This window comes from Arachis stenosperma, chromosome 9 (genome assembly GCF_014773155.1).
Source record: "Arachis stenosperma cultivar V10309 chromosome 9, arast.V10309.gnm1.PFL2, whole genome shotgun sequence".
Classification (NCBI taxonomy): Eukaryota; Viridiplantae; Streptophyta; class Magnoliopsida; order Fabales; family Fabaceae; genus Arachis; species Arachis stenosperma.
The window spans coordinates 86,672,190-86,684,916 of NC_080385.1; the positions used below are offsets into that span (position 1 = coordinate 86,672,190).

The following is a 12,727-nucleotide window of genomic DNA, read 5'->3' on the forward strand; positions in this document are numbered from 1 at the left end:
GACCTTCTCTTTACTGTTTTAGGATAGTTTCATACATTTTCTTAGTGAATAAGGCAAGTTTTGGATGAAATTACACTTACACCTTGATTCAAGCAACTTTTGTGAACTTTGCATAATTTCATGAGTATTTTGCTAGAATTGCATGATAAATTGATGATGCATAATTTCATGACCTTGGCTAGAGCTTTGATGCACTTTAATTGCTTGTTTTCAGGGTAAAGGAAGTAAGGAAGAACCACGTTGGTATTCACGTTAACCTAGTTAACGTGAACACTAACGTGGAATGGTAAAGCTTGCAACGTTAATGAGAAAAGTGATCACCAATAACGCCTGCGAAGCCACCTAAAGCTCACGTTACTTGCCACGTTAACTAAGTTAACGTGGTAGTTAACGTAGAAGAAAAAGGAACTCCAACGTTAATGGTAAAAGTGAACACCACTAACTTTGGAGAACTTGGCAATAATCCACGTTAAGAGTCACGTTAACTTAGTTAACGTGAACTCTAACGTGGAAGAAGAAACAAAAGCCAACGTTAGTGACACTCACTTTTGTCACTAACGTTGGACCATCTAGCATTGCCTACGTTAACTTTCACGTTAAGACTATTAACGTGAAAGTTAATGTGGAGTTGAGATCAAGAAACCAACGTTAGTGACACTCACTTTTGTCACCAACGTTGGAAGGTGGCTTCACTACTACGTTAAGAGCTACATTAACTTAGTTAACGTGGATTCTAACGTAGAGAATGTGGCATTTGGAGCGTTAGTGACAAAGGTGAGTGTCACTAACGCTCTCGAAGGTGGATCACACCTACGTTAAGAGTCACGTTAAGGGGAAAAGTGATTCCCATTAACGTTTGCGAAGGGGTATAAGCCAACGTTATTGGGAAAAGTGAGTCCCAATAACGTTGGCCATGTTTTGAGAAAGCAACGTTAGTGGTCACGTTAAGACCACTAACGTTGGATTTAACGTAGATATATGAGGTTGGAACGTTAGTGGAAAAAGTGAATGCCACTAACGTTCTCGAACCCACAATGGAAATCAACGGTAAATCTTACTAAATACCCAAAGCCTAATTCATCTTTCTCTGCAAGTTGGGCCCACTAAAGATGAGAACTGCTTCAACTCAAGATCCAAAGCCCACATCCAAGACTTGAAGAACTCACTAGAAGATCAAGAGGAGTAGTATATATAGGAGTAGTTTTGAACTATAGAGAAGCTTGGCACTTTTGGGAACTACTCTCTATAGATTTACTTTTCTGCACTTTTAGCATGTATTCTTCTTTTCTACCATTTTCCATTTCTAGAGCTATGAACAACTAAACCCCTTTCATTGGGTTAGGGAGCTCTGTTGTAATTTGATGGATCAATTACAGCTTTCATTCTTCTTCTTCTTTCTTTTCTCTTGATCTTACTAGAAAGCTTTCGATCTTAATTCAATTGGTTAGTTGTCTTGGAAAAGAAACTCTCCATAATTGGATCTCCTTTGAGCCTTGGAAAAGGGATGAGGAGATCATGCTAGAAATGCTTTCTCATGTTGGACCAAATTGGGGTTTGGGCGGATATAGTGACATGTAATCCTCCCAACACCTTGATTTGGAAATACATGTGGTATAATCAGTGACCACACTTCATCTCTTCCCATGAGCACTTAAATCAAGGAATTGGGCAATTGTTCAAGCTTAGAGAGATTGGATTGCCAAGGAATTGGGATCTAATCACTTAAGATTGCCAAGGAGATCAATGAATGCATTGATTGAGGAAGAGATGAGAATGAACTTGATCCGGAGAATGCAACATCTCCTAAACCCAATGAGGGGTTTATCCTCTCATGATTCCCTTGATTGATATATTCTGGGTTTTGGTATGTGAGATTTAACCACCTTGAATTGAGATCCTGGGAGTTGTGTGGTATTTGGAATTAGCAATTGATCTTCAACTATTCTCATGAGCAATTAGATCAAGAGATTGGCAATTGTTTGTGATAAAAGAATTTGAATCACCAAGAGATTAGGATCCAATTACTCACATTTCACCATAGATCTATCCACGTGATTGAGAAGGAATTGATCACCATTAATTCATGAGAAATCAATATCTCTGATCCTTAGAGATCTCACCCATCACAAATCTTCACTTCTATTCTTATGAGTTTTTTTAATTATCCACAACTCACTTTCCCTTTTACATTAATGCAATTTATAATTTCTGCCATTTATATTTTAGCTCTTACTTACCTACAATTTACATTTCAGCCATTTACATTGCAGTTCTTATTTTCTTGCACTTTAATTTTCCACTCTTACATTTTCAGTCATTTATTTCATCCCTTTACTTTCAGTCAGTTAATTCCTTGTCATTTATATTTTTGTATTTTACTTTCATGTTGAATATACCAAGAAATCACAAATTGTTTGCCTAACTAGAACACCAGTAATTACGTAAAATTAATTTTTCCTTATCAACTTCTCCATAACAAACCATAGAAAATACCACTCTACCCTGTCGTAGGCTTTACTCATATCAAGCTTGAGTGCCATTTCGTATTCCAAACCTCGTTTCTTGTGTTTAAGGTAGTGCATACATTCGTGTGCTATAAGAATATTATCAGAAATAAGTCTACTTTTCAAGAATACACTTTGAGTAGAATTAATTACCTTGTTCATACACCCTTGGAGTCTATGGACTAGTACCTTCAAAATGATTTTGTATACAATAAAGAACAAAATGATGCGCCTTATCTAAGTCATATTGCTCGCATCTAGAACCTTTGGCACTAGATAGATATTGGTATGGTTAAAACTTTTCAAAATTCTATCTCCAGCAAAGAAACTCCTCACAGTCCAGAAGACACCTTCTCCCACTATATCCCAGTAGAATTGGAAGAATTTAGCCGTTATACCATCCTCTCCTGGTGCACTTTGAGGGTGGATACTAAAAGTAGCTCTTTTTACCTCCTCCATAAAAACAGGTCTTCTGAGCCTACGGTTCATGTTAGCTGTAACCTTAGGCTTGAAGTCTGTGAAAAATTACTCAAGATTTGCTTGATTAGAAGATATGGAAATACTCTTAAAGTAGTCCTCAGCCACCTTAGCAATATCAGCATTGGTTGTTGCTATATCCCCATTATCCCTCCGCAGATGCCATATCTTATTTCTTCTAGTTCTAGATTTAAATTTTTTATGGAAGAAGTTTGTATTTTAGTCTCCTTTATTCAGCTATTTAATTCTAGATTTGTCTTTCTAATAAAGTTCCTCGTCCAAATATGCTTTTTTAAGCCGCTGTTCAAGCTCAAGTAATTTAGTGTCTTCCATGATACCTAATACTAGTTTTTGCTCTAGAAGAGTAGTAACTTCTATAATTTCCTTTTTAGAATTAGTAAAGTTGTTCTTTTGCGAGAGAACCAATCGGTGTCTAACTAATTTAAGCTTCTGAAATAATCTAAATATTGTTGAAACTTCTATATCTGAGTTTCAAACCTCGCTGAAGAACTTACAAATTTATTCTTCACTACAGCAGCGGGATTGAAACTTGAATCTCCTCTTTGATCTCTTTGGTTGGTAGTTAGTGTCCAAAAAGAGCAGGACGTGATCAGAACCTATCGCTGATAGTCTAAAAGACCGTGGGATGAGAGTATAATTGGGACCAAAATTCATCAATAAGCACTCTGTCAAGCCTTTCCTGAATTAGTTCACCTTTCTTGCATCTGTTACTCTAAGTAAATGGTCTACCTACCATTCCGAAATTAATCAACAAGTTGTCTCCAATAAAGTAATTAAAGGCGGTGATAGAAGAATGATATTTAGGATTACCACCAAGTTTCTCACCTTGATCAATAATGAATTGAAATCACAAATAATAATCGATTTACCTTGGAGTTGGGAGAGTACCAAAGAGATTTCTTGAAACTAGGATAGCTGAATATTCTCATTGCAATTTAAATAAATGCCTACAAAGTTCTATTCAATGTTGAGAGGGATATCGTTTATCAAGACAGTAATATAGAACTCAGAACAACTGAAATTTTGAACAACAAAATCATCCTTCCATACCAATGCAAGTCCACCGCTCTACTAGAAGGATAAACAATTTTCCAATTAGAGTAGCCACAAGCCCTGAATTTTCTTTCCACATGTCGAGATTGGTTTTAGTTTCACAAATAAAAACCAACTCGGGAGAGTGGGATTGAACAATCCTTTTAAGGTTGTGAACTGTCAGGGGTCTCCCCAAATCCCGACAATTCCATAATAACATTCTCATGGGTCTTGGGGTGCCATTGACTGGCTGGGATCCTCCACTCTCTTATCAGTAATTAGCTCTTGTTTAACACACATATTCTTGGCCACAAGATCTATACATGCCTCCAGTCCCTTAGAAAAGTCTTCCTCTGTCACAAACACCAATTCCTCCTCTTCTTCCAGTTTCTTGAATTTGGATGTGGATTTACTCCTCTTTTGGGTTCATGATACAAATGAGGATGTGATGATAGAATGAGAGAAAGATAGGAAGAATCAAAAGAGTGGAAGAAGGAGAGAAAGTTTTAAGGAACGGATTCAGATGAAAAAAGGATTTAGAAGAATAAAAAGAGAATTAAAAAAATTAAGGTTGAAAAGAAACAAAAAAAAAAGAAAAACCCATGGTGGTATAGCAAAAATCCTAGCAGAGCAATTTGAAAGAGTACGTACTCCTCGTACTTCCAATAAGCTATAGAGGAGCATGAATTTAAAAGAAGAAAATCCTCTCTCCCGAAAATGACGCAGTTTTAATTTTTTTTGGGGGGGGGGGGGACAGCAGAAAGGTCCCCTCTCACAGTCTCACCCATCTCCCACTCCTACATCAGAGAAGAGACACTTTACCTAACCTAAACCCTAGCAGCTGCTCACCTCTACCTCTACCTTCTCCGTCGCTGCCGGACTACCCTCAACTGACCCTCCTACTTCTCAGGTCGGCATCGCTAACGTGCAAAGAACCCACAGGTATGTTCATTTCCTCGTCAACACTCTTCGTTTCTCCACCGCCGTCGTCCTCTTCTCAGTGTTGCAGTGGTTCATTCTTTCCTTGCATCTCTCCCTCTGTAAGCTCGATCTCTTCGCCACTGGTTCACTACTTCTTTGAATCATTTTTCTTAGTTTAATATTTTCTCATTTTTTTATCTTTGAGTTAATTTTGTCTTTGTTGATTGTTAATTTTCTTGAGTTAATTATTGATTGTTGTTGATTTTTTTGAGTTAATAGAGTTGTTTGTTGTTAATTTTCTAAATTAACAAGGGTCTGATTTTGCTCTAAGTTAACGGGATCTGTTTTTGTTTTGAGTTAAAGGGATCTATTTTTGTTTTGAGTTAAAGAGTTGACTATTGTTAATTTTCTGACTATTCTTTTGTCTTCTCCAAATCATGGTATATTTGTTTCAACTCTATCCTAAGATCCGTTATAATATCCTCCGCCTCATTCAATTGCGCTTCAAGCTCTTTGATTTTTCTTTTCTGATTAATTGACGCTGTCTTTGCTTTGGCTATCTGCATACAAAGAAAACATCGTTTATGGTACTTTATCTCTTTAAAACAATAAACAAATGTAATATTTGAAAACAAAAATACTGAAAACTGATTCCTAAAGAATATTCATGTTTATAATTCGAGCCATTTAGGTAAACAATTCTACTTTCGATTATAGTTTTTATCCCCCTAATTCATTAAACTTTTAGGATATTGGTTAGTAGGTGCAATTAGATTGCTCAAACTTCATAATAGTTATTATCTAAATTTGAAGTATTTTTTGTCTTAAATTTGTTTCAAATTTAAAGTATTTAAAATTATATATTAAATTTTTAATAATTTTATTTTATATTTAATTAAATCAGTTCAACTATGGTTCGACGTTAGTCAGACTATTAAACCATTAAACTAATTACTTGACAGGTTTAATAATCGGTTTGATTCTCACAACTTTGATTTTTATAGAATGTATATATTATCGATCTAATTATTGAATCACAATAATATACAATGAATATCATTTATATTTTATACTAAATTATTCCAGTGGTACTATCAAATCTGCCTCGATCCGGCCAGGTTGACTAGAAATCCAGTTATCTGATTATCTAGCCACATCGAACTAAACATTGGATCCAATAAAAATCGGTTCAATCCGACTGGTTTTCGTAAAACTGGTGACCCGGACAGTTCATTTAACCCCGTCTGGGTCAGGTTTTTTCTTAAGCCTGAAACCGGCGTCGTTTCAGGGTGGGCCCCTTCCGTCTTTTGTTGAATGAAACCCTAACCTAAATGGAACCTCCCAACCCCCAGCCTCGTCTCTTCTCTCTCAACGGTCCCTCACTTACGGCGTCACCCTCACCTCGTCACTCTTTCGTCTCTCCCCTCTCACCTCGTCAGTCATCACTCTCAGTCTCTCACGGCCTCATCTCGTCACTCTCTCGGTCGCGCACTCATTTGAGACTGAAGGTTGTCGTCGCGGTCTCGTGCCCCTGCGTTTGCTTCATCAGCGGCAGAAGCAGACGGAACCAGTCAAGCAGCATCTGCTCCTTTAGGTTGTGGTGGTCGTCGTCTTCTTGTTTCATCGCGGTCTCAGAACCAGTCAACCAGGTGAGCTCCCTTTGAGTATTTGACCCTGTTCTTTCACTGGCTCAGTGTCAATTTCGGTGAAATTAGAATTGTTGTGGTAGCTGAGTAAAATTTAATTAGAATTGTTCTTGAATCTGGTAGTTGTTGCTGTTGTATTTGGTTTTTTTAGAATTGTTGCTGAACTTGAGCAAATTTTTTTGTTGCTAGATAACATCATTGAGTTGAATTTTATTGCTGGATAACAGAGTTGAATACTTGAATAGTTAAATTTGTTGTTGAATTTGCTGGATAATAGAGTACTATGCAGAATCCTTGGTGGATTCTATTGCAGATGAAATCTTTTTTAGGCCTGAATATAAATAAAACTCTAAATTCTATGGGAGTTCTGTGATTACATCTTGCACTTAATTATTAAACATTGTTCTAGTGTACAATTTGGAATTAAGCAACATGGAAGAATTGCATTTTGAGCCTGCAACTCAGTTGGATCTAATAGGCATTCTCAAACTTAAAATTAGAAGGATATTTAAAATAATTGTTTCAAGTCCTCTGTTGATATCCTTAGTAAGACCAATTTTGCCTACATTTGATGGGTTGTGTTGCTTTAAAACATTTGAATATTTCATTTTAAAATGACAAATATACTCAAAATGTTGTATTAGATAAGTTTACTGTTCATTTATGCAAAATGTACATTAACTTGAATATATATACTCTACCAAGGAGCTTTGCTTTGCTCTTATTTTTATAATTTTATATTTTTATTTAATTATGATCGGATGAACCAGGTGAGTCTAACTCACTGGTTAGACCGGTGACCTAGTGACCCGGTCGTATAACTGAGTTAATTATCGGTTCGGTTCTGATAACTATGACTGAAAATGATACTGTGATTGGAATCAGGAAACCCTAAATTGAGTCAATAGCATGCAACAGGTAATGAAAAATCCCTAGCTTCAAATCAATGTTACTTTGTGGATCACAATCTTCTTTCTATTATTTTCCCTCCTAGTTTATGATATTCCATTTTTCGTCGTTGAAGGGAGGAGGATCCAACACGGAAGTGACATGGGAGGACCAGCAAAACATCAATAAGTTCGGAAGATTGAACAATCGCTTTCATGAACTTGAGGATGAGATCAAAATCGCCAAGTTAACCATATTTTTTGTTTCTTTTCATTTTTCTTTTGTATTTTTGTTTATTTAGCTCTGATTTGAGTTTAGTTGTTAGTATATGAGTAGAATAAGCACTCAAATGCATCCTTATAGTTTATAACTTGATGGTAGAAATGGATTGAAAGAACAAAAGAAATAATCGAATATGCATTAATTTACTTGTTTAGTTACAGGGTGGGGTTTTAGTTTATTCCTTAATCATCACTATAATAAGTTAAGAACTAGGACCTCACAGAATAAACCATCATTTTGATCTTTAAAGATTGATTAATTTGCAAACAAAAATGGTCCCCCAATGACTAATAATTGTATTCCTAAAAGATTCTTCCACTTGATCAATCTGCCCAAAGTAAGAACCAGTATGTCGGCAACCTGATATTGCTTCGGCTAGAATAGTTTTTTACTCAACCAAAATGGAACATCTAAGGGTACTGCTAGAGTGTAACTATGGGCAAAACGCAGTTTACTTGCGAGTGTGTTGGTTTTCATTTGGCAAGAATGTTATGAGTGACGTAGTAGATACAAAACCTAGCTGGATTGATCAGTATCAATATGACATTAGATACTATCCCTAGATAATGTACACTCTTGCAGAGAATACATTAGTGATGAGTTTTATGGAGAACTAGCAATCTAATTGAAAAAAGAGAAGAAAGAAAAATGGTTTAACATTTTGCCTACCTCTCAAACTCATTAACAGTGGGCTAACATGCCGGTTTGTCCAATATACAAAACTGAGAGCAACAGAGTCCTGAGTAATTGATTAGATTATATGAAAAGGTAGAGAGGAAAAATATATTCAATCTTATTACATTATATATCTTCTAAAATTAAGTATGTGGACAACTGGTTGTGACATTTTGTATGTCAGATATGGAATTTATTAACTCATCTGTTCTGCAAGTCCTGTCCTAGTTTGATTTTTGTAGCCATACAACCTTCTTGCAAAGGCAAGCCCCTGGTTGGCATGTTTTTGATGTTGTGATACAAATGCAACGGGATGATTTCTTCTACAGGAAACAAATGATAATTTGGAAGATGCGAGCAATGAGTTGATTCTCACAGATGAAGATGTGGTTCGGTTTCAAATAGGTGAGGTCTTTGCACATGTGCCAAAGGATGAAGTCAAGAATAGGATAGAAAATATGAAAGAGGTGACAAGCCAGAAACTGACAAAGCTTGAAGGGGAGAAACAATTTGTGGTTGCTCAGATGGCTGAATTGATACAGAAATTGACAATTCAATATTCCACCGACAAGTATACCAGGTCGTAATCATGTAATAACTCACTTAGAGTGAGGTCGATCCCACGAGGATTGATTGATTAAGCAACTTTAATTTATTGATGATTCTAGTTGAACAAGCAAGATAATGAGAATTTGGTGAATTATAGCAACAAGAATTTAAGTGACTGAAAATGTAAAGGGGCGGAAGGTAAAGGACTGGGAATTGAAAGTGCATGAAAGTAAATTACTGAAGAATAAATGAAAAGGGAATTAAATTGCGGAATTGTAAAGGAAATGTAAAAGAATCACAATCAGGGAGGGGAATAGAATGAAGTAAGGAAATGCTAATGGGTGAGGTTCATTAGAGATTGGAGATGCTTGAATCTTCCTGAATTAATGAACTTCTCTTCTCTCTTTGGCATGCAATGTTTAGATCCATGACAGATCATGTAATTGAGCTCCAATTCTTTAGTTACTCAATTTCTCAATTCATGATCAAATGCTAATTCCTTGATCCAATGCTCATGCAAAGAGATGAAGCACAATCTCTAATCCAAAGCCACACAACTCATAAGATCCCAATTTCAAAGTGATATGTCACGTATTAACTTTGGATCAAGATCAAACTCATTGTGAAAAGAGAATTTCAAATTGAATTACTATGATTCCTTTTCTAAGGTTCACATAGAATTCTAATAGATGCAATCCCTCTTCCGATTGAATTTCTTTTGTATGGGAAGTTCAAGGATTCGATCAATCTCGAGGAGGATTAGTAGCCTTCTTGTCCCATGTTTTATTTCATTTCATGTTTAGAGTATTTTCTTGCTTGAACTCTAGTGGAAATGGACCTCTTTTTCTGCATGTCTTTGGTTTCATTATTCTATTGTCATTATCTTCTCTAGTTTATCCTAAAGAAAATCTTTAATGACCTTTGTTGATTATGACTATAAAAAATCTGTCACTTTGGATAAGTAACAGCGATAACAGCATGTGTTTTAGTTGCGTTACTCTTAAATCTTGTTGAGATAGAAGTGGCTGTCATATGAAAAAATAAAATAAAATAAAAAAATTGTGTTGATCATTGACTGGTACGTTTTTTAGACAAATATAAGTTGCCATTTCATTTCAGTAATTCAGTTGATTGATATTTCAACAATTGGACTTGAACTCTTCCATTAACATGATAACTATCAAAAGATTGGGTTAGTTTTGTCTAATTATTCCAATCTTTGATGGATATATATTTTATATTTTTCATTGTTAGAATTGTTTGCACTAAATTTTTCATGATTAAAAATAGTAACTTATCTTACTTCCATGTACGCTGTTAACAATCAAATTTGAACGTGGGACAGATGGGACCTTGTATAAAGTACTTAAATCTATTGTTACTAAGGTTGCATTTGGAAAAGAGATTGAGAGACAGAGACTAAGATTAACTTAAATTGTTGTATTGTGTTTGGTGTAGAATATGTAGAATTGAATTATGTCTTATATTGTGTTTGGTGTAAAATGTGCAGGACTGAGATGTCTCAGTAACTTGTTGGAAAAGGAAAAATGGAACTAGATTTGGAATTTAAAAAGTTGAATGAGGATAATTTAAAAAATAAATATTATTAAAGTTTAAGTCTTTGTCCCCGCAAAAATTAATTCCTTGCAGCAAGGTTGCGAGAACCGGACCGGTCAATGAACCGGTGAGGTTACTGGTTCAATGGTTTAATGGTTCGACCGGGGTTCAACTGGGGTTCAACCGGTTTAATTAAATATTAAATAAAATTATTAAAAAACCTAAAAATAATTTTAAATATATTAATTTAATAAAAAACCGTTAAAAAACCGGTTGGTTCGACCGGTTTATCGGTTAACCGGCCGATTTGACCGGTTTTTTACCGGTTTTTTGCTGGCCGGTTTTTGAGCTTATCCGGACCGGTTAACTGACCGGTTCTCGGTTTTTCCGGTTGAACCGGCCGGTCCGGTCCGGTTTTCAGAACCATGCCTTGCAGTTCTACTTTCTGAAGATACTAAAGGAATTGGATTGTGTCTTGAGACTGAAATTTTAATTCCAGTCTCTAGTTACTAAATATAATACTAAGTTTTAGTCCTCTAATATCAGTCCTAGTCTCTATTATCAGTCTCTACTTCCAAATGCCAGCTAATTCTCTTATTTTTAATAACTTTGCATTAAGACATAATAAACAAGTTATATTTCATGGTCATGTATCTTTATTAGGATCGTAAGTGGAATATTTTATTTTTTAGCATCAGGTGAAAATAGCCATTATTATAATTCTCAAATTAGATTGCTTATATTATACTCTCTAAATGTGTGCTTTTTTTTAATCCTAGGTTAACGCAAGATGCTTGTACACCGAACTACCTTTCAGTCAGATTGCATCATTTCATCCTCTTTTTTCATAATTTATTCAACTAAAATTAAAGACCTTCATAAAACCCAAAACCATGTACGTTCTTGAGGACGGCAAGATTTAAAAGAAGAGAATATTATCACCTAAAGCCAAGAATATCCTACCAATATTTATATTCTATATTTTTTATTTTTTATTTTTTGTAGACATAATATGATTAAATAATGAAAGTTGTTCTTAATAACAATGCTCCAGGTTGAGAAATTTCAATAGCAAATAAACACATGATACGTGTGCCCAAAAATATGCCCTATCATACGATATTGCGAAGAATTAAATTGGAAAAAAGAAGAAAAGCAGTATTCTAAAATGTGATGAAGAGATCTAACAGCCGAAAGGAAAGATCGAAACTGCCAAAATAATTGTTGTCCAAGGACAATAATACCAATATTAACTACCAAGTATCGTTAGTACCTCTCAGATGGACAATGTGACCGGTATAGCAATGAGTTGATGACTTAGTATATGTAAGTTCGATATAGGATAGCGGTGAGTCATACAAATTTTATCCCAAATCAGACACATTCTTGGGCATCGAACTTATCCCAATATCTTATAAACTGGCAAAAAATGCATATGCGTTACATTTTTATTAGTTACGCATCAATTAAACAACCAAACATAAAGTACATCATTACGATCCGTCCAGGGATAAAAAAAAAAAGTGTACATAATTAGAGTAACTTTTTCTTTTATCTGAATATAATTTTCATTAGATGAAAAATAAATTACATTAGGGTCTGTAAAGGCCAAAGCATGCAAGTTGAAGGGATATACCACTGTTACGGACCCAACTCATGGGCCCCGGGTCCGCGACCGACTCCGAATCCGGGCAAAGCGGGCCAACCCGACTCGCTAACTAACTTTCAAATTCAAACATCACCCTTATCTTAGCCAGATAAGATAAAGATAAGATAAATCACCAGACACCTATAAATAAAGGACCCAAGTCCTTCCAGGTATTCATTCATTCCTCACACCTTATACCTCTTAGATCCATTCTGACTTGAGCGTCGGAGTGTCTTTGCAGGTACCTCCCCTCCTCTCCGTCCGGACGATTCAACACCCGACTCAACCCGCAGGTTCCCGATCCTCCTCCTAGATCGTACTAGAGACATTCTGTACATTGGCGCCGTCTGTGGGGACCTGCGACAGTCGAACCGGATGGAGGGCATCCTGGAGGATAACCCATCAAGCCAGGACGACTCCCAACCGCGTCGTCCGACCTCAGAACACCATGAAACCACAAACCAAGCAAAAATAGCAAGCACCATCCACCACGCAAACGAACACGTCACGACGGACCCACAACATCC

General features: G+C 35.9%; 1 protein-coding gene across 1 annotated transcript; it reads left to right on the forward strand.

Moving 5' to 3' along the window:
• The first annotated feature begins 7,510 nt into the window (after positions 1 to 7,510).
• Positions 7,511 to 9,758, forward strand: LOC130947497 (probable prefoldin subunit 4). Its single transcript, XM_057876198.1, has 4 exons — positions 7,511 to 7,519; positions 7,626 to 7,751; positions 8,776 to 8,983; positions 9,706 to 9,758. Exons 1-4 carry the CDS (start codon positions 7,511 to 7,513, stop codon positions 9,756 to 9,758), a joined length of 396 nt encoding a protein of 131 aa, XP_057732181.1.
• Positions 9,759 to 12,727: the final 2,969 nt, after the last annotated feature.

Excerpts from the sequence above, each read along its gene's own strand:
- LOC130947497 (XM_057876198.1), top strand. Across the intron at positions 7,752-8,775 it reads CCAAGTTAACCATATTTTTT|GAAACAAATGATAATTTGGA; the intron begins GTTTCTTTTCAT and ends TTTCTTCTACAG. Across the intron at positions 8,984-9,705 it reads TGCTCAGATGGCTGAATTGA|AATTTCTTTTGTATGGGAAG; the intron begins TACAGAAATTGA and ends CTCTTCCGATTG.